Source organism: Momordica charantia (assembly GCF_013281855.1).
Source record: "Momordica charantia cultivar OHB3-1 chromosome 8 unlocalized genomic scaffold, Mcharantia_2.0 BLBB01000008.1, whole genome shotgun sequence".
NCBI lineage: Eukaryota > Viridiplantae > Streptophyta > Magnoliopsida > Cucurbitales > Cucurbitaceae > Momordica > Momordica charantia.
In genome coordinates, this window is record NW_028275166.1 from 31,139,813 (window position 1) to 31,162,059 (window position 22,247).

General features: G+C 35.2%; 2 protein-coding genes across 7 annotated transcripts; one reads left to right on the plus strand and one right to left on the minus strand.

Moving 5' to 3' along the window:
- Positions 1-1,440: 1,440 nt before the first annotated feature.
- SCA3 (DNA/RNA polymerases superfamily protein) lies at positions 1,441-17,192 on the minus strand. Of its 2 annotated transcripts, XM_022302459.2 has the most exons (19): positions 16,362-17,190; positions 14,924-15,124; positions 14,697-14,830; positions 14,025-14,094; positions 13,257-13,315; positions 12,945-13,062; positions 11,532-11,645; positions 11,014-11,142; positions 10,150-10,566; positions 9,530-9,580; positions 7,595-7,665; positions 6,721-6,805; positions 6,431-6,583; positions 5,540-5,614; positions 5,326-5,415; positions 4,232-4,279; positions 4,037-4,151; positions 2,800-2,903; positions 1,441-2,186 (listed from the first exon to the last, which is right to left on the minus strand). In XM_022302459.2, exons 1-19 carry the CDS (start codon positions 17,130-17,132, stop codon positions 2,076-2,078), a joined length of 2,916 nt encoding a protein of 971 aa, XP_022158151.1. In that variant the 5' UTR covers positions 17,133-17,190; the 3' UTR covers positions 1,441-2,075. The 2 variants fall into 2 exon arrangements, with proteins under 2 accessions (XP_022158151.1, XP_022158152.1); XM_022302460.2 differs by lacking the exons at positions 1,441-2,186; positions 2,800-2,903 and adding an exon at positions 2,913-3,813 and having other exon boundaries at positions 16,362-17,192.
- Positions 17,193-18,381: 1,189 nt separating this feature from the next.
- LOC111024713 (Ubiquitin-like superfamily protein) lies at positions 18,382-21,839 on the plus strand. 5 transcript variants are annotated; one of them, XM_022302479.2, is made up of 7 exons: positions 18,382-18,525; positions 18,938-19,010; positions 20,421-20,544; positions 20,639-20,671; positions 20,877-21,062; positions 21,172-21,211; positions 21,413-21,839. In XM_022302479.2, the coding sequence occupies exons 5-7, from the start codon at positions 20,880-20,882 to the stop codon at positions 21,493-21,495; spliced, it is 306 nt and encodes a 101-aa protein (XP_022158171.1). In that variant the 5' UTR covers positions 18,382-18,525; positions 18,938-19,010; positions 20,421-20,544; positions 20,639-20,671; positions 20,877-20,879; the 3' UTR covers positions 21,496-21,839. The 5 variants fall into 5 exon arrangements, with proteins under 5 accessions (XP_022158171.1, XP_022158173.1, XP_022158170.1 ...); XM_022302481.2 differs by lacking the exon at positions 20,639-20,671; XM_022302478.2 differs by lacking the exons at positions 20,421-20,544; positions 20,639-20,671 and having other exon boundaries at positions 21,413-21,491; positions 21,666-21,839.
- Positions 21,840-22,247: the final 408 nt, after the last annotated feature.

A 22,247-nucleotide genomic window follows, 5' to 3' on the forward strand; every position in this document is an offset into this window, starting at 1 on the left:
ATCGATGAAATGAAATTTTAGGACTAGTTTGATACGATTTTGTTGAGATTTTTTTTAGTACAACATGTGGGGTTGGAGATCAAATTCACAATCTCTTGGTGGGAGATGTATGTTAATTACTGTTGAGATATACTTGCTTTTGCGAGGTTATAATTTTTTTGTTTCATAGAATTTGATCGGATTGAATTAAATTGTTCTTCAGATTAAGATGGTGGGAGGGGTTGAAAAAATAAAAAGTAAAAAGATAATTTCATTGTGTGAAAATAAGAGCATGCTTATTTAAGCAAATTTCAAATATTGCCCTTAACAAATAATATAAGAAAGAACTAAGAGATTCAACTGTGATATTGTAAAAGTGGTTGAATTGATATTTGATTATGGTCTAAATACTATTGTGGTCTTTGTTTTTAGTTTGGTTAATTTTGACTTCTATATTTTTAAAGCTTTTCCTTTTGTTCGTTGTATTTTTTAGTTTGGTTAATTTTGATTTTTATATTTTTAAAACTTTTATTTTGATATATGTACTTCCATTTTTTTTTAACTTTCAATACATACATATTGGTTCCAATAAAGTAATCAATTTAGTCTCTATTTGTAAAATTCTAATACAAATTTTATTTAGCTTTTTTAGTGCAACTAAGTTCTGATCTTACGGTTCAAAACGTGTTACGGTTAAGATCAACTCTATATCAAATTTGAACAAATCCTATCATGTTAAAATTAAATAGGGAAAAGAATTAGTTATTCTCGATTAAATGGGAGAGTTTCGTAGGATTCTTTTTTATAATCAAGAATTGGAGCTTTCCTCTCCCATATTAGGGACACCTATGCCTAGCCCACTAGAGAGCTTACCGCGATTGATATCATATATGCTAGTAATCAATAGAATAAATTCGATTAATTTACAGTCATATCAATAAACATGAACCATGGTAAACTAAAGTAGGAATAATTTAGGCAAACATAATTTTTTGTTTCTCGTTTTTAATTTTTTAGAAACATTGATGCTTGATAACAGTTCTTCATTTCTAAGAAGTGTTTCTCAAAACATATATAAAAACATTATTTTATCATTTTTATAGTATAAAAATGCAGCTTAGCTCGACGGTAATTGACACCTATTTCTGACCAAGAAATCGTGAGTTTGAATCTTTCACTCCAATTGTTGTACTAAAAAAATTATAAAAATACATAATAAATATAAAAAATTAAATATAACACAAAGATGTTGAATATTTAATTTGAAAATTAATTTTCATATAAAATTTTTATTTTTTTAATTTAAAATTTTAAATAACAAGAAACAATAATAATTATCAAATATATTTCTATTTTTTTATGATCGAAAAAAAGAAAATGGTACCAAACACAATTACATTTTCTATACTGCTTTTTTCTTGATTCTTGATTGAAAAGAGGAAAGCTGAAATAAGACCAAAATTGAGTCCAATGAGGAGTATATAATCTTGTAGGGGTTAAAAAGATCTCTTGCTTTAATTATTGCAAAGAATAAAATATAGAGTTCACTAAGGAACCTTATACACAAACACAAAATGAAGGCTTCTAATAAATTACTTTTCCTTTCTATTTGATACAAAGAAAAGTTTATACATGAGATGTGGGGGAGAGAATACTCATTTGCACAGGCTCAGCATGAAAATGAACCCTCAGTCTGCAGCCAAATGAAAAATGTTGCAAATTACAAGGCGCCAGCTTGAGTCTCGGTCTCGGTCTCTGTCTCAACCGTTATCAGCTCGTAGATAGCATGAATATTCATTGAAATTAGCTAGAAGGGCGACCCGAGCAAACCTTCATTTCCTTGACAAAATGATATTTAGAGTGCGCTGATAGGATGGCAGAGTGGGAAGAGGCAAGCAACGAACTGAAACGCTTTCGCGATTCCTACTGAAATCACCCGCTTGCTTTCACGATTCCTGCCACAATCGACACGTCTCCAGGCTCGCTCTGTTCCTTGTATCAACTTTACATCTACATTTCAAAATTGTTTCCTGTACAAGTTTTTGCCAAACTTTGTTTCTGCAGAATTGTCATGGCTGCTGTGGAGCCGAGAAGAATCAGTTGAAGAAGTATGGCGAGTTGAGAACCTCTCGCAAGTCAAAATCGCCTCTATCAGGGAGGGAAGGGAACGTCAATCCTGGATATGTCGTTTCGAAGCCTTCGAGCAACTGGAGAAAACAAAATGGTTTTTAAGGTTAATAATGTATGGCAGTATGGGAAGCCTTTCAAATCAATTCATGTCACATACATATCAGCAGGTAACAAAACTGAATTCAGAAGTGCTCACTTGTAGCAAAAGATTCTATCATTTGATCATATCCAAATCCAATAAGTCCAAAAATTTCAAACTCACTAGTTAAAAACAAGTATGATCATATCAATTTAAGACAAATTCAGACAAATGTAAGGATATTTTTGGTTAGTGATCTAAAAACAGAAATTTAAAGAAGTGATTTAGAACACAAAGTTGTATTCTATAGTTTCACTGTTTTTGAACAAGTAAATGTTGTTTTCAAAACTTCCACTTTCTAGGTCACATAATCTCCAAACACTTTTCAGAATTAAACCCACCACACCGAAATCCATATTCAACATAATGTTTTCAGGACAGGGGTCAAAATATAAATTTTGGAAGTATTGTGACTGAACTGAAATACACCAACAAACATGTAGGGATAATACTGGTACTCTCAAAATAAGTTTGGCCTCCTAAATAGACTGAATTTCATAATTGCTGGTAGTTCTACTTAGCATTTAGAAACTTAATTACAGGATACTTACACTTTCAAGAACTGGCATATTATAGAGCTCCACAAATGTTTCTCTTAGTATCACATTCATTTGGTCCACATCACAGGCATGTGTCCAGAAGGAGTCATGCACCCCTGAAACACAAGTACTTGGCTTGGTGAGAGAGTGCATCAACAGAGTTTATTCCTGATAGATATTATTCTCCCAAACCATTTAGAAGAAAAAATTAATAAAATCATCATGTGTTATGCCAAAACATTTTACTTTAAAATAATAATTTATTTCGTAACCATGCAACCACATAGTTGTGTGTGGCCAGCTTACACCTAATCCTACTACATTTAGTTGTGTGAAGGATGAATAAACTATCACTCAACCCAAAAGCTTAAGCTGATGGGTCACTTGTGGGTTTGGAAAATAACGTCAAGACCCAACAAGTGGAAATTAATAATAAATGGGGAAGAAACAACAATGCAGGGGTTCGAACACAGGACCTCCTGCTCTGATACCATGTGAAGAATGAATAAACCACCACTCAACCCAAAAACTTAAGCTAAGTGTTGGGTAAATTTAATTCATTTATGGATATCTAATAAGTTATAAAGAAACTTGTAGAATAGTTCTACTACTCATTTTCTTTATTGGATATTCGATTTATTCGACATCAAATAATTTATTGATAGATAAACTGTTCGAAGAATAATTCAATCAGGTCCACAGTACTTAAACAATCTATCAATTTTTTAGTTGAAAAGCATACCACAGAAAATTGGGGTTTTTAGAATTGGAGTTTTAGAACTTATATATCTGGAAATGAAATATAAGTACACTTAAAATCGCAATAAAACTTATGTATTGTGCTGGTTATTGTCTCGATGAGTTTGCTTCCACCCCCTCAAGTATGAGCTTAATAGTATGAGGAATGAGCGTTGTAATATTTCAGGGAATTCACGCCTTAGTGTAGTCTCTCCATAATATGTTGCTTCGTAATTCGTACAGTTTTGAGATAGAACCCTCGGATGTTCCATAAATTTGATGCATTAACTGGAATTCATTGCCATGAACAGGAAAAGATTCTTAATCCAAGAATACTGAACGTCCAGTAAGATCTATCCTAAACGTTCATGTTAAAGCCTCAATCCACCAAGTTTATGCTAGTCATTTCTTCCAAGTTATTTCCATTAAACAATTGACAATTTTCTTTCCCCATTCCAAAGATTTATTCAATGGTCAAAGCTTTGTTTCGATATAGACCAGAAAAACTAACCTGCAAAACGTAAGCCAGCATCCCTACAGGCAAGAGCAGTGAGCATCATGTGTGAGCCATCCAGTGAGTGCACGAAATTGGGAGGAAACGCAGTTCTATGCTTTCTAACATCCACCTGGAATTAATGGGATATTCAAATAAGTTCTATGAAAATCTGAAGAATATCAAGACCCGTGCCCAGTGACATGAGCTTACCGAATTACCCTCTCTTCGTAAAGCCAAAACTTGAAGAGATGTTCTAATCTGCAGCACAAAAATAAGAATAATTACTGTCTTCCTTTAAAGAGTTGTATGAACTATTAACAAGGATGCATGCAGTAAGATTGTAAATAATTGTCTACCACAGTTATTTTATTTTTATTTTTTCTTGATAAAATGTCTACCACAGTTATTAGTGTCAGTATATAAGTAATAAGTATACTCATGTACGGTCCAACTAATAATTGAATTCTGTCCCATTCAACCCATATATACTGAGACTACTGGGGAACACACCATGCCCATTTTGAAACAAGGGAAACTTATGCCAGGAGTCCCTTAAGAGTGTGAGTCACTTGTTCTTCACTCTTCAGCTCTAAAGGTACCTATAGATGTTGGAATAAGATTTCTCATGAGTTTGATTGGAGTTGGTGCATGGCCACTCAATCAAATTGATAGAGAAGAGAAGACCCGCCCCCGTACGCACGTAAAAAGAAAGGGAGGAAAGCTATAGAAATTAGTTAGCGTGGGAGTGTGTTGCATGGTGGGCCCTAATTTTGTTATAGGACAGTGTACAGCCTTAGGTCGTGCGAGGAGAGGTTTATCAGGAGGGTTTTTGGAGTGCTTTATCCATCTTTTGCATTGTGTTTTTTGGCTTAGACTTGTTCTAAAGAGGAGAGTGCCGGGCAACTTTTATGCTCCGTTTGGGTTTGATATTGTGAGTGAAACATTGAGATTGGTCATCTGAGACCCAGCACAAATGTCTAGCATATGCATATCCTACGTGGTACAACTTTTAAAAGAAAGCAAAGGTGAAGAGGTCATGTGCAGTGAAGGCACAACTTTGAAAGACTTGGTTTCTCATCTTTATGAAGGAATTAATAAGAGTTGGAAGGGTATTCGGGGTGATGTTAAGTTTTTGGGGTCTCTGTGTACTCCCTCTCTCATTCTGAATAGTTACAATATTTTTTTTTAAATATTGTTACCAACTGAAGTGGGCTTTCATAAGCTCCTTTGGGTGAAGGTGCTCCCACCTCTTATCTACTTGTACTGTCAATAAAAAGTTTTTTTTATTTCCAGCAGCTACTCACAAGATGCCGTTCGCTTTTATAGTAAGGTTGTACCACAGGAAGACCAAGCGGAGTGGTCCAACGCACAGGCTGATTATCTGCAGCAATTACCTGGCAAGAGTGTCAATATTTAAAAATCAGAACTTATAGTGACAATTAGAACAAAAGTTCAAAGTATGCCATTTCAAATAGAAATCAAGTAACCTACTGCCCAGAACATGTCAGAATGGCATACCTTAGCACAATCACCAAGCCAACTCATTATCCCACGTGCAGCTTCAAATATCTCTCCAAGTGCAGCCAATGTCACCTATAGAAAAGGATACAATAATATCATACATGGTCACCATTTTTTGGAAGTAAACAAATCAACCTCATTGACTAAAGGAAGGGTAGAGAAGAAAAGACCAAGGAGAGAAGACATCTGCCAACCTCAACCTATCCACAGGGCTTTAAAGAAAACATCCCAAAGGTTAACTAAAAAGAGGAAAAGTCACAAAAACCCTCCACACAATACACTCCAAGTGGAGGCAGTATGCTACAATATATATTTATAAAAATAAATTTTAAAAAAAAAAACTCCATTGGACCTAAATGGATCTTGAAATATTCTGTTATCTCTCTAACCAAAGAAGAAAAAACCTTAGTGCTGCTTGCATTCCTTCAAGTAACTCTCACTTTACCACAAAAACACTAAGCAGAGCGGATCTTGGGGAGCAGAGCATAAGGATGATTCAAATAGTTAGGGATAAGTGAAACTTCCCAGAAAGTAGTCAGACCAACAAGGAGAGGCTAAATAATAATGGATGAGCAATGGTCAAGAGTCTTTATCCATGTTATATGTAAGGGAAATTTGTGGAGACAGGTATATGTATATATTCTTTATAGCCCAGGTCGAGTATCCAAACCATTGTAAGCTAGAGACCAGAAAAAAATTAAGATTGTCGATGTTTTGAGCAAAAAAATTTAAGATTGTTAACTTATATTCACTCTTCTTTAGCAAAGACGAGGTTCAAATAAAGTTTAATTTTTTATAGCGCATGAAATAAATTCTATTGCCAAAATAACAATTGTGATCTCTCAGTAGAAGAATATAATCTGAGTCCATAATTAGTCAATTACTCACTTTAGCAGCATAGCAGGCTGCTCTAAATAGTAGTCTATCATCAGAAATGAGGCCCTTCTCCTCTAGTCTTTTTTTAATTTGTTCACGAGCTCCAACATATGTGACACCATATACTGAAGTCATCACTGTTTGTTTCACCAGTTTGCGATCAACCTGAATACCTCAAAAGATAAACTATTTAAATAAGTACTTAAATAGTTTAACAAGAAATTAAAAAAAAAAATCAACATCTTGGTAAAATATCCGGGAAAACTGAACTGCGTCAAGTGGCTCAAGCAAGAAAGATGAACCTGATCAATTAGGATCTTAGCCAGTAAAGCATTTGGATTTGTTGCTGGATCCTTGTTACCATCCCTGATCATGATATTGTGAACCCTGTCGACCAATAATAGAAGTAAAACAAGTGATAAAAAGGGCAGACACATTTTCACCAATATTGGATCTTGTATGCATAGGTAGATAAATTTTTTTTTTTTTTGGATAGGACATAGGTAGGTAAATTTTTAATGTTACAATCAACCAGTCTTTCAGTGACGTGGACCAAAAGAGGTTCAAGAGAGGATAAACAACCTCCCCTCAACTAAGAAGGTTATTCAAAGGCACACCACTTGCTAAAATTAAAAGGGAGTTGAAACTACAAAAATGATCAGAGAGTGCAATGGCTCAACGCTATAAATCTACCAAAATCCCAGAAATCCTCTAGGCCCTCGCACTTGTCTTCAAAAATAAAAGTTAGAAAAAGGGTGATAAAAAAACCAACCAAACAAGTCGAGAATAAAAAAACCAACCCAACAAGTCAAGGAGATCACAAAGAATTCGTAAAATTCCTCCCATTGGTGTTAATAAAAAAAGACTAGTAGATATGGAACTTAAAATAAAAAGAAAACCCCAACGGAAATCATACAATGAACAATCTTTTAAATTTCTCCTTCCTTTTTAGAAGAATTGTGAAAATATCTTTGACTTCTTTCTAACTGAAATTTTTCAAGAACTTTTGCCACAGCACTATTGCTTTATGTTTGAATGAAGACCCGTGAGCAACAGGAATTCTTAGACAGGAAACAACAAAATTTACAGGGCACTGATACGACAGTTACTCTAACATAAAAGTGCAATACTACCAGTGATGACTAAGTTGTCCTTTGATTGAAGACTTGAACATACCTGGCAGCAATTTCTGTGTAAACATCAGCAGGTTTTTCTCCAGCAACTAAGTTCACAGCAGCTGCTTCAAACTGGAAACCATAAACACACAGGCTCTTTTAGAGTATAGAAACATTTCAACTTCAGCAAGTACACCACATGTGAAATCGATAATAAGAAACTCCTAGTATACAGCATCCATGCAGATCTTGATGAAAGAAGGAACATTTATTGCAAGTTGCAACCCAGGTCCTCAATTATCATAAAATATTAAAAAAAAACGTTAACAAGAAAAAGAAGAGGAAAATCCTGAAAAAAGGACAAATGTGTTGATGAGAGAGAGAAGAATAAAATTAAAAGCCCAAAGGGAGATTGACATTATTGCATTATCTTATATTGTTTGATGACTTATGCAGGAGTAGAGGAATTTTTTCTGATAAGAAACAAACTTTTCATTGATAGATGAAAAGATAGAAAAGTGTTCGTGGATACAAACTCCCAAAGCTAGTCAAAAGAAAACAAGTGTTTAAGAGGGGTGTGGCGCTCATCTGGTGAGTTGGAAAGAGGTTACGAAGCCTTGGACATGGGAGGTTTGGGTATTGGGAACTTAAGGCTTAGGAACGAGGCTTTCTTGGCTAAATGGTTATGGCGTATCCTCCATGAATCTAACGCCTTGTGGCGAAGGATTATTGTGAGTAAGTATGGTCCGCATCCGTTCGATTGGGTTCCGGCAGTTGGGTCTAAGGTGAACAATTATAATCCTTGGAAGGCTATCGCTTTGGATTTCCCTGTCTTTTATCATTCTCTTCGTTCAGTGGTGGGGGAGAGTTGTAATACTTACTTCTAGGAGGATGCTTGGGTATGAGATAACCCTCTTTGTACCGCGTTCCCTCGGCTTTATCATCTTTCTGGAAAGAGACATTATTCGGTGGCCGAGGTTTTGAATCCCCGGGGAGAGGTTCCTTCTATTTCTTTGGGCTTTACTCATGCTTTAACGGACCGGGAAACCTTAGAGGTGTCACTGTCTGCTTTGCTTACTCTGGTGTCCAAAGTGTTTGTTATCCCTGGGAGGGAGGATGTGAGGGTTTTGACCCCCAGCCCGTCGAAAGGTTTTTCTTGTAGTTCTTATTACCATATCTTGAACTCCCCTTTCTCTTCTTTTCCCTTCGACCCCTTGGTTCTCCTCTCTTTTGAAGATTAAAGTTCCTAAGAAGATCAAGTTATTTGGCTGGCAAGTCCTTCTTGGGAAAGTCAATACCTTGGATCGTATCCAGAGGATGTCGGCCTTTTGTCTGGATCTGCAGTGGTGCGTTCTCTGCAAGAGTACCTCGTAAGACCTTGATCACTTGTTGTGGACTTGTCAGTTTGCTCAAGATCTCTGGCATCACTTCTTTATGTGTTTTGGGATATCCTGGGTCCGTGATATAGATTGTAGGGCTGATGACGAGGTGCTATTATACCCCCTTTTCGTGATAAGGGTCGTTTTTTGTGGTAGGCTTGCTTTCTAGCTATGTTATGGGGTATTTGGCTAGAAAGAAATCATAGATTGTTTAGGGGGTGGAAAAATTTGTGGACTATGTTTGGGATATCGTTAGATTTAATATGTCGTTATGGGGCTCGGTTTCTATACCCTTTTGTAATTATACACTAGGCCTTATTCTTTTGGATTGGAGTCCTTTTCTTTACGGGGCTCCCTCTTTCAGGGCTGTTTTTTTGTGTTTTTTTGTATGCCCTCCTGTTGGTCCTTTTTTGTAGTTCTTGTATCTTTTTCATTACTCTCAATGAAAGTGTTGTTTCGCATAAAAAAAATAATAATAATAAAATAAAGAATGGATTTTTATTGCAAGAGTTGAGGGATTACCCACAATAATTTTTATTTTTAGTAAGAAAGATCATAAAATAAGGAACATAGGAATGAATTTTCATGTGACACAAATATAGATTAGTTGGCCTTACAGTGTCTCTTCCCAAAGCTGCATAGTGCTGTAAGCCATTGCATGAACCATCCTGAAAAGTCATGACTTTTAAGCTGTCATTATGTCGCTAAAAACAAACAAACAAATAGATGCCGAGCAATGTTACAAAAGATGAGAGAAGTCAAGTTCAAATAAAGTCAGTAAATAATCAAGAAAAAAACTGTGAAAAGGAGAAGGTAACAACTTTGAGATGGTAAATCTAATGTAGACATGAAACAAAAAAGAGAATAAATATTAAGTTCATTTAAAGTTAAGTTACAATATGAGGAACACAAGAAGTAACCTCTATCCAAAAATAAACAAAATATAGACAATTTTCCTTGATGAAAATTTGCAAGCCAGGAGATCTGAGGTGGAAAAAAATTTCTCTGTTTACAGGAATATACTAACATTTGAGAAGAAGAAGGATGGAAACAGGAGGATTTTAACAAAGGATAAGAAGTCATCTAACAGATTATTTAAACACAAGCAACAAAACTAGTAACAGTGCATTATGCATAAACATGAAAATTGTACGAGAGTGAAAAATGGACTAATGCTGATACAAATGTATGCTTGTGTCCCATCTTATTACTTCCAAGGCTTTTGATTAAACCCTACCTGGTGGATTGGTAGATGGGAAATGACAGTGTGTGGTGATGAGCTCTTTAGGGCTTCTGATAGATTGATACAAGCAGCCAAACATTGGAAAGGATCTTCAGCAGTTAACCACCAACGATTACCATTAACTGGGTTACTTGCAGAATCAAATATGCTATCCAGATGATCATCCACAAATGCTAGACGTCTGTCATAGGAAAGTTTTTCAACACCGCCAGCATACAAATTTGCTAAATGTATCTTCAACCAATGTAAACCAGACTTTCCTAATGGTCGTCCTTCAGCAAACTCTAGAACTCCTCGACAGAGATCAGAACTCAAATGATTCAGATGTGGATGCATTGGGTATGCCCGGCCACGAAAATCAAGATTATGAGGGTAATAAAAGCCTTCCTCGTCCCTCATTTTGCGAGCAACCTAACTCAAGGCAAATTACTCAATACTCAATAATGTTTTTTATAATAATTATGTCCACAAAAATGGAGAGTAAGAGCATACAAATTCAGAACTAATATTTGTTTTTAAAAAATATGATGGAAGTGGATAAAAATCACTGATCAGATTTCGGGAGAATAGTTGGTATGGCCTTCAAAAAAATTAATCAATTGACGTAATTTGAGAACAATAGGGATCTGTTGTTAATTAAAGTCATAGAAAATTTCGAGGAAAGAAGAAAATAAGTGGTCTTTATATATATGGACATCTGGACTGACATTTATTGAGGGATAGAAGGGCATAACCAGTTTAGATGTTTAATCAGGATTCAGACATCATATCCAATCAACAGGCTAGGCAGCATACAACATTTCTCAACTTGACGAAAGTAATCCCCTCAATAATCCAATTTTAAGAAAGAAATCTTACAGAAAGCTTAAGTTCAACATCACATCGTTGGGAATGCAACTCTTGGTTGATTTTCTTTGCCTTCCTCACACTCCATTTCCATTCTTGCATTTCTGTCAAATCCCCAAGAGGCTGCTCTGGAATAGGAACCTTCTCGCCAAAGAAGGGTGAATCAATCAACCACATAATAAATATGTAACGAGAAAATCATGCAGAAGCCTTATCCTAACAATATCCAGTCAAAATACAACCAAGAGTTTTATTCACGAAAGACCTATTTTCTGACCAGGAATTCACATAATAGAACACTTTATTATGTACAATATTGATCACCTGATAAGCATAATCATAACTAGGCAAGAGAATATGAAAAACGGAAACATGGCGGCTTATGAATGAAAATCCAAGTTTGCATTGTGCTTAACAATATTGTTATTGATACCCTATCATCCGATCTGACATGATATTTCAAAAGCAGAATACTGTTTTACGAGAAATAATAAGTTTCAGAAAGGGTTTGGCAGAATTCATGAGCTTACATCTTTGCGGTCAACAAGGCCTGCTGTATTGCCACCTTGAGCCCAAATACTCTCCACCACACTAAGTACCCTTCTATTCACCCTCCATTTGGTGCTACCTAGCATATCCAGAGCCTGTAAACAATCCATTTCAGCATATTATCAAATTGATTCGGCTACATATTTGATAGAAGCATAAGCCAAGGAAAATTAAAACTTTGTGATATTTCATATAAATATTGCTAAAGTGTCTGGATGAATTCAAATTACCAATGAACTTCCATATGAAAAAAACCTAGTATACTTCCTCACATATGATTAAATGTGCCCATGCGCTAGAAGAACCATAAAAACCAAGGTAATTACATCATTCCAGGCACTTGTTGTATGTTAAATTGCCAGACAATTTTAAAACTCGGATCATATAATAATAATATTGAAATTTTAGGTCTAGATTGCAATAAAGCTTCAAATAATAAATGCATAATACCCACCCTAGGTTGACTAGTGGCATTAAGACATGTGAAGAAAGTAAAGGGACTTTGAGGTAATGAGTTCAAAAACCATGGTGAACGATATTAAAATCCTACAAATAAATATTGTAGGGTCAGACATTTGTCCCTTTAATCAAAGTGTCCATAAGTTGGTCCACACTCATGGATGTCAAGGAAAAAAAATGCAAAATATGAAAGGAGAAATGTATCTGATACCTAAAAGGAAAAAAAAAATTGGAAAATATTTGGTCCAGACACTGATTGGAGATTTCTGTTTGCTTCTTTCAACATCTCGTGGGTTTTTTGAGATTCAGCTAGAGGAAATTTAAGTCGGCTGCTTTGTGGTCCCATTTTATCTCCTAAAGCTAGGCTTTTATAGGCTAATTCTGTGAAAGCTATAATCTATGAACTATGGCTAAAAAAGGAACCAAAGGATCCTCAAAAACAAGCAAAGGGTTTGGTTGGATTGTTGGGATCTAGCCAAATTTAAGGCTTCTCAATGGTGCTCGTTCTCGACTTTATATAAGGATTACTTGATTACCACAATTTGTTCCTCTTGGGAGGTTTTTTTAAGGCTCTAATCGTTGTTTTATTTTATTTTACTGCATTTACTCATTTCATTCCTTCGGAAATTTGTATCCTTGAACACTTCTATTTCTTTTCATATATATAATTCTTTTTTTTTAATCGGGAGTCAGACCTTTACTCCCCATGCCCAGGGACACCCACGCCCAGACCCGGAAGACATCAAGGGTTTTTGGTATTAAGCTCACCAGAAGGTTTGAACTTGACATCTAAGTCGGTATGATCAAGAGACATCATGTTTGTTTCTCGTTAAAATAAAAATTAATTAATTAATTAAAAAACAAGGGAGGACCTCAGATGTGCAATATGCTTAAAATTTCAAGTTCGTAAAAAAGGGAATTCAAGCTTTCCAAACCTCAAATACTTTCTGCATCTGTTTCCCAGAAATGTTCTTCATGGCATCTTGTTGTCTACTTGATCCATGAGTACGCATGACATACGAAGGTAAGAATAAGTGTCCACCTTTATCATACCTGCAAGTATTTCCATTACATATTTATGGTTGGTAGCAAAATATATAAGATATGAAATATGATGCAGCCTACAGTTGCCTTTGAGCACTCCAGGATCACTTATTATCCAGATTCAAAAAATCTTATGATGCAGTAACCACGACAGGTACCCTAAAGAAATATACAATATAAAGGGCATTCAATCTGCTTCATACCCTTTCCATTTTTTAGGAGGAACCAACATAGGGATGTAAGGAATTAACACATGCTTAGCCTGCATGGAATTAAAAGACATAAAGAAACAGTTTAGAAGAGAAAATTTAGAGAGCCGAAAAAGTTCTATTTAATACACAAACTCATACAGTCCTATAAATAGAGCAGCTGCACCAGCACTCACTGCTGGTTTGCAGTACTCTGAGAATGGAACCACCTGGAAGTTTTATCAACATAAAGAAGAGTTTGCTACGTAGAGGGGAATTCTTGATGCAAAAGAAGCAACAATACCACTTCAAATGATTGCACAAATGTGACATTATAATCAATTGTCAGCTCTGATGTGGTCAAGGTCACTTCTTTACTGCCTAAGTCGTATATTTGATGCACACATTCTTTCACTTCCATAGCTGTTAAGCCATAGCTAGTGTATATTTTAGTTGACTGTTCATTGACCATTGATAGCACTTTGGTAATTAACCGACAATTTAGTAAGTGAAGAAATGATAATTGTCAGATTTTATAAAAAAAACAAATGAAGAAATTGACTTCGTCAAGCTGCAAGTCTGCAATTATGTATAAAGCAAAATATGGTAATTGTTTAAGAATATCTGTGTCCCTTTTTTCTTTTAATTTTCTAAGCTTAATATTTCTACGTAGCTACAAAGCAAATCATAACAAGATTCAAAGTAAATCTGCTATTATAAGTTAGAAAAAGGAGAGATTAAATATAAAAAATATAAAACTAAATTAAATTATAAAACACTTACAGTTCTGTCAAGCCCAGCAAGCACTATGGGATCGCATTCAATAACTCCATAAGTCTTTACAATTTTCTGCCTACAACCACCAAAGAATGCAGAAGCATGATAAGCCGTTCCAGAAAAGGCTACCATAAAAAGAGTTAGCTAAGCAGCGGCCATCTCTTCAACGTGACAAAAAAAAAAAAAAAAAAAAAATTAACTAGAAACCAGATTTTCATGAAAAGTGAAAAATGAAGGAAAAAAAAACCCATACAAATGTTCAAAGAAACAAACCCTGAGAAGAATGAAAGAGAAACAAAATAAAATAAAAAGCAAAAGATTAGAAAGTAAGAAAAGGCTTCCCAGTCCCGTATATGATGCTAGAGGAGTAGCTTGAGAATAGGTCAGAAAAGGCACACAATTGGGAAGCCTTAAATTTAGAAAGCTTGAAGCATTCGGAGCAATCTTTCTTCTTTTCATCAACCCTCCACCCAGCTCACCCACTTCAAAAAAGGGGGAAAAGTAAAAAGAAGAATGACAAGCACCAGCACCAGAAAACCAACACTCAGTGCTTTAAAACGTTACCTACTGAGCATAATCTAATGACCAAGTCTATGGAGGTTGGTTAAATGGACCCTATTTTGTGGTTTGGCTGTCAGTCTGTAAGAAACAGAAAATGAACAGGAGAATAAAGCTCACCCTGGAGTTTTTGTAACAGGTTTAAACCTATGCCAAAATGCAGGTCGAATATCAGGTGGACAGTCAGCTGACTGGCTAACTGGAGGTTGGATGAAAGCTGATTCAATTAACAACTCAATGAGACGACTTCCTAGCTGCAAAGTTTGATCAGGCAGAGAAATGCCTTAAAATATTGTAATTATTTCATTATGTCAAAACATATAGGATAATAGATGGAAGCCACAAACCTTAGCCTGGGTGTCTCGACCCCAAGCCTTAAATTCTTCTTTTTTCAACAACTTTTGCACCTCTTTCAGTCTCCTCCTCCTAATTAGACCATTAACTCGTTTCCTCAATATCTCTTTCTCCTTGCTCAAACACTGAGCATCAGCTGGAATCTTTGTTCTCTGATTACTCCTAGCCTTCTCCAGAAAGCTCTGAATTCTAACCTGGGTTAAATTTGAGAAAGAGAGTCAAGCCCTCAGCACAATTATTTAATGATGTTGGCTAAGTACCGAGAAAAAAGCAACAATATTTCTCAAGAACTCAATAGAACAAAACTAAAATTACGGTGATTAAACTCAAACTTTTGCTCCATAACATTTTTTTTTTTGGTTAAGAAACAATTTCATTCATTAGTGAAATTACAATAAAGGGGATAAACACCCATAAACCAAAGGAGTTACATGAAACTTCTCCAATTGGTCAAAAGAGAAACCATAGTGTACGAGGCAAATACTTTAGATGCTTTACACCGAGACTTAGCAAGAAAAATGATATTGTCAAAGAGTCTAGTGAAAGGGAGCTCTTTTTCTGTGAAGAGTCTATGGTTTCTTTCGTTTCAATAAGTCCATAAGAAAGCTCGAAGGATGCGTTTCCAAACTTTTGCTCCATAACACGTTAAATCAACGTTAAATTCATTACTGAATATAAGACGGTCAAATTAGAGAAAAATCAAAATTATTATTTGGTATGTAACTAAACTGAACCTATATCAATATCCAGGGACCTCAGAATTAAAACACTGTGATTGATACATCTGCAGTCTGCTCGTAGAATACATGATGAATAATTAGGCAAACAGAATTCAACTCTAAAAAAAATTTAGCTTGTCCTCGCTTTGGGAAGAGAGAGAGTGGCATTTTCTGGATATTAATATGGAGAAGAAAATAAGGAAACTTTATTATTATTTATTAAAAAAAAAAAAGAAGCACTGTATATTCAACCAAACATGAGGAAGACAGCCTAAGGGCTGGGGTAGAGAGGACACGCCCAAAAGAGAACGGAACCTATAAAGCTTCCCATCTTTAAGAGGTTATAATTACAAAATAATTTCTTATAGTTTGAATACCACCGAGATAGTATGCTGAAGTTATGTTACAGTCATATTATAGAACATTCAACTCGAGCAATTCAGTTTGAGAAATTATCCCTGAAGTTAAGAAAATCACTCTCCCATTATGACTGTATTCATGGTTGGATTTAAATGTAACCATTTCATAAGTCTGAAGAATAATTGCAAGAACACTCATAGCTTAGAATTGCTCTAGATGAGTTGGATAATAACGATAGTGTTTATTTGCAACAATTTTATAAGTTCGAAGGGGGTAAGTAATTTCATAATTTGAAATTTGCTTTGTTCAAGAAAACAAAAAAAAAAAAAAGCACAATATCTTTAATGCTCACCTCCTGCTCTATAGCACCACCAATCTGAACCGCAGCCTGAACGACTTGAACACAGCCATCCTGCTGCGCCACCATCAGCAATCCCATCATCTTGTACATGACAATAACTGCCATTTTATCCGCAGACAATAGCTCTATATGAGGCGCAAATGCCGCCTTCTGCTTCTTACTCCGCTGCGTATTTTGCTCCTTCTCTATAGCCTGCTTCAACGGCTCAAACCACCCCAAGAACAATGTCTTCACGTATGGCAAATTCGGAGCCAACTTCTTCTCGCACATTTCTCTCTCTAACTCCTTGTACTCCTCCACCATCCTCTCCCACGCCTCCGTCTCCGCCTTAATCTGCCTCCTCCTCAGCAAATTATACTTCCTCTTCTCAATTTCCTTGAATTCCAATTTCACTTCCTTTTGGACGCTTTTGTACAGCCCCTTCAGGAACAAGGAGGCTATCCATGGCGGGTCCTGGATGAAGATTCTTTGGCAAGATTCCCTCGTGGGAACCTGCAAATTCATGGAATTATCGAGGGTTTCCGTGAAATTTTCCTGAACCGAATCTGCTAGAGGTTGAAGCCGCACTGGTTCGGCAGTGGAGTCGGAGTTTGTGGGGAAAGAAACAGAAGAAAGAGGGGAATTGGAGAGGGAGTTGAAGGTTGAGGTGAATGATAAGTGGGTTCTTCTTTCGCAGTTGCATCGTTTGGTGGGCTTCCTCCATGCATTGCCGCCATAAATCGGAGCTTGAAGAGTTGGAAAGAAGGAGGCCGTGGATGTCATTTTTTGAAGATAAAATTACGGCATTGAAGAAGAAAGCGGATGAACGATGAAACCCCTCTTAAACCTCTACGCTGACTAATTTTGAAGATATTTTATTTTCTCAATTTCTCCACGCCGTTAATTTTTATTAAATAACAATTTTCCTCTTTTTATTTTTTAGAAAAATAACAATTGTACTTTTTATTTTAACATAAAAAATCAATTAATATATTTTATTTTGCCTCGCGGACCCGTGCTAGCATATTCTAGTTTTTTAGAAAACTTTTTCAACAGTTTAAAAGTTTCGTAATTTTCACTCCCAGGAATTTAATCCCAAATCGTTCCATTTATGGAGGGATAATGCTTGAAATGTCTCGTTGAAACGAAATTTTCATTTTCATAAATTTAATCTCAAATCGATCCATTTTTTGAGGGATGATTCTTGAAATGTATTGTTGAATCAAAATTTTAATGTTTAAATAAGGTATTTTGTGTTTTTATCCCGTTGAGTTATTTTTTAAGGTTAGCTACCAAAATTGAATACACTTATAAAATTGACACGTCATAGGTTTGTTTCGACCAATTTTGAATCATTTAGTACGTTGGAAAAACAAAGAAATTGTACTCATCAAACTCGAGTCATAACCAATATCTAAGTATGGAATAAAACCAAACTATATAAGAAAATTATAATTATTTTGAATCCTTTAGATAGACTGATCTGATTGTAAAAAGTTATGGTTTGTGGTTTTTTTCATTTATGCAACCCATACCGAATACGAACAATTATCTCCGTAAGAAAGATGCTTAAATAATATAGGAGATCATAACAATGCAGTTATAAGTTTTAGATTTTCCACGATCGTCTACTCATCAGCCACACTAAAAAAGTCATTGGCCTAGTAATTATCATTTATAGATGTTTTTTTAGTACAACATGTGCGGATGGATAGCCGAACTTACAACATCTTAATTTGAAATATATGCCAATCTACGCTCGCTTTGGTATATAGAGATATTGTTACTATTTTGAATCAAATGTATATATAATAATTAATATAATACTCATTTTTTAGCGAGAGCTCGTAACACACGTGTTAATGTTATTTTTAATTAAAATAATAATAAAGTTTATTTTGTTTGATTACTATTTTATCGTTAGCAATATTTTTGTTGAAATAATAATACTCATAACAATTTATTTAATATTAATCAATAATAAACAAGTTTAAATAGAAAACAAATAATAAAGAAAAAGAAAAAGAAAAAACTGTGGATCTAACCGCGGTGGGATTAGTCTAACCCAGTTTCCAAACGCTGACAACAAAGTCGTCCAAAGTGCGGACGTTCTTTCCATTTCATCGCGATGGACTGAACGAACTTTCCCAAGCAGAGACGTCTCGCCAATTTCCAGGTTAGAATTCAAAGCAATACAGTCCCAATTAGCCAAATCAAAGTCCCGATAATTCGTAGATTTCACCTTTTTCCGAAGCAAAATTGGAGAATCTGTTATCATCTACACTCATGTTGGTGATTAACTGTATAATTCGTTAGCGCACAATCGATTTCAGGGAATTTATTTTGTATCAATCATTACTTGCATGAATTTCCCAACTCTGAGCTTTAAGCAAATGCAGCGAATTGATGAGGATGGTCAGTGAATGAGCGAAATTCAAGTTCTGTATTTGAATTGTTACTGGCATTATGTTCTGCATACATGGTTGCTTTCCTTATGGATCGTGTATATTGTTTGTAATTCCTCCTACAAGACATAGATGTTCTCTTATCTAACTTGCAATGTGACGAGTTGGATGAATGTTTGTCAGTTCCAGACAACGGCAGTGGAGGCAGGATTTATCGGAGTGTTGATCCATTAGTCATCGTTTATAGTCAACAATGGTGAGTGCTTACATTTCTCTCTATCCCTGTCCGTATCTGCATTTGAGTGATTCAGACCTTAACCTCGCTACATACTTTTATTATAATTTATCTGATTAAGCTGGTTAAGTACTGTGAACTGAGAGAAGGCCCGTCATAAAATTGTTGTTCTCACCTGAAGTATACATATATTTTCTTAATGGGCCTGTGCTAATGAGTAGCGGTTTTTGTTATCTTATTGTGAATTTTTACCTTGAATGAGTAGCGGTTATTGTTATCTTATTGTGGAATTTTACCTTGTGACCATGTACTACTGTATCCATATGTTTTTTACCATCAATGCTAAGGAGCACAGACACTTCAGTTTGGGTAACATGTTCGTGTTGGACACTCTGGCACTTTTTGAACACATATCAGACACTTATGATCTCAATAGATGTATATCACACACTAGTTGTACAAAGTGAATATGGATCCGACACTTGTTAGGCACATCTCAAACACGGGTTAAGCATAAGATTTAGACATAAATAGTAATATAGGACAAAAATAATAAATTCGAGAGCATAGTACATTAAACTTGTTTTTTAAGCATAAAAGAAATTGATCCAAATGCTTAAGAAAATTTTATATTTTAATAAACATGTTCTTGCCATGTCCGTATCTTAGATTTTTAGAAAATGATGTGTCATCGTGTATGTATCATGTCTCATGTCCATATCCGTGCTTCTTAGCATCAACGTAGTTCTCTTTTTCTTCTAAACAAAAGATAAAAATTTAGTGAAATTATTTGCACAACTTCACAAGTATGATGTGTACATGTTGTGTAAGCTAGAACCAAATAGAGGAACAAAGCCTTTAACGCTTGGTGTTAGAGAGGCCAGTCTAATGGGCCAACAAGAAACTCACTGCCAGCAATATACACGGTAATATGGTGAAGACCATCTATTACAATGTTTCTAATAAGTCACCTTGACAAATATACATATACTTAATCAGTATGAGGGGCGGAAATTCTTTCGAAGCAGGATTTGCTTTCCTCCAGTTAACCAGGAGTCTTACTTTCTAGAAAGATCAGACATCCTTCAGAATTTTCTTTAAATAGAAGTACATGCACTTCTGAGATCTTTGTGATCATATACAGTTCACATCCTCTAGTTGTAGTACTTTATGCCGTGATCTTTGTTATCACTCAACTTCTTTGATCAATTTAGACTAGACGTGTTCTGTAATATCCTTCCTTTGGTGAGAGGACACTTCTCATCTTCTTTGGCCTTTGGGTTGTCTGATTAAATGCCGATAAATCAAATCTAGTAAGAGTCAAAAGTTTGACCCAAAAAGGATATTAGAAAGCTGTGATTTTAAAATTCTAAAATTGGCCAACCCTTTTTTTTTCTGACCAATATTAATTTATCTGTCATTGTATCCCAGAAATTCGGTTTTTAGAAACTTTCCAGTGTTCTCAAATTCAAGGGATAGGAAACAGCTACTTGGTGGTGATTGGTTGTTGGAAGTGACTTGATGCATAGGAAAATCCAAGGGTGTAGAGAATCCAGTTAAGAAATTCATGATGTTTCTTTGGTTTGCCTCTTCTCTTGGCTTTGATACATCCATATTTTCCCTTACTTCATTCTTCTACATCTGTTCAGTTATGGGGTCAGTTCTACGTTTGTTTGCATCTGGTAAGCTTTATGCATGTTATTTTATTTGTTTAGTATAGCTTAAGTTTTTTATTACATCATATCAAACCAAAATAAATAATCTGGTTCTTTTCATAAAATGTTATACCATATGGACCTGAGTATTAACGTCTTCAACTGATTTTCAATTTCCAATTGAATGTCACTATCCAGTAATGTATGTTTCTTATACCATATTTATGTATAGGCCATGTATATCCGAATCAAGCGCCATAAGACTACCTACTTTATCCAGTGTGATCCAATTGAGACGACTTTAGATATCAAGCAAAAATTGGCAACCCTTATTGATCAACCATTAGTTGATCAACGCTTGATCCTGGTGGGGAGTGGGGAAGTATTGGAAGATACAAAGACACTGGCTGATCAGAAGGTAGGTTTGAATTCATATATTTTGTTACATTTGGTCATTAACTATCGCATATTCTGGAAATATCATGGTGAAGGAATTCAACAGCTGCAACTTTGCTTTGTATTTCCAGGTTGAAAACGATGCAGTTGTGGCTCTAACGTTGCGAAAAGGTTTTTGTGAACTTCTAGCACTCCTTTCTAAAAGCCTTTGTTCTGATAAGGGACTAAAAATTATTGTTTGGAGTGGACTTACCATCTAGTTTCTTCTTTACTTTCTGCAGAAAGAACAAGTCTTTATGGTTATGATCATCGTTGTTGTTGGATTTGGATTCAAAATATAAAATGCTGAACCTTTTCCCTCTCTTTGTGTAGATGATAACGAGTTCGAGGAGATTAACATTGTCCGGCCAGACGAGTTCTACCAATCTCGTGATGCTGATTCTGGAAATTGGTAAGGACAGAAAATTCGCTTTGTACTTGATGTTCAGCCATCAATCTTGCTGCTGTACTTTTTAAATCACTTTTCTATCTGTTTGATGGAATTGAAAATGATGGAAAAGAAAGTAAACCATCTGTAGGATTAGGATTAGATATTCATAACTCCATGCCTTTTTCCTTTGTACAGGTGATTGAACACCATGTGCTTCTGTATTGCTACAAGTACTATATTTGAGTTGAGGATTTTGATAGGAAGACTTTTTAAATTGGCCTCAAACTAATATGAATTAGCTTCATAATTAAGTTGTAAATTGACTTGTATTCTTGTTCCCATTTATCATTACTGTGGTGATTGTTGCTAGATATTCTAGCAATGTGAGTTCTAATGATTTGGAAAATAAAAAACTACCGGGTTAAATTACAAGTCCTTATGGCATGACTAAAATACCTCGATTAATATCAATTATCAACTTTTGCCATGATAAAATTACTCCCAAATATAACTCTATTTTATCCTCTGGTAATGCGATTAAAGTCCCATGTTAGCTATAGAATAATAAGATTATGAGTATATATATGAAGTATCTTAATTTGTATGAGGTCATTTTGTCGAAATTAAAAGCAACGTTATGATTTGTTATGAGTTATATCTGTAATGAACGATACTATAACATTTTAGAAATATGACATTGTAGAAATAGGGAGGGTTTGACTATTTTGTTTGTCTCGTTCCACTATGTTTTATTAATTTAATTACTCATTAAATGAC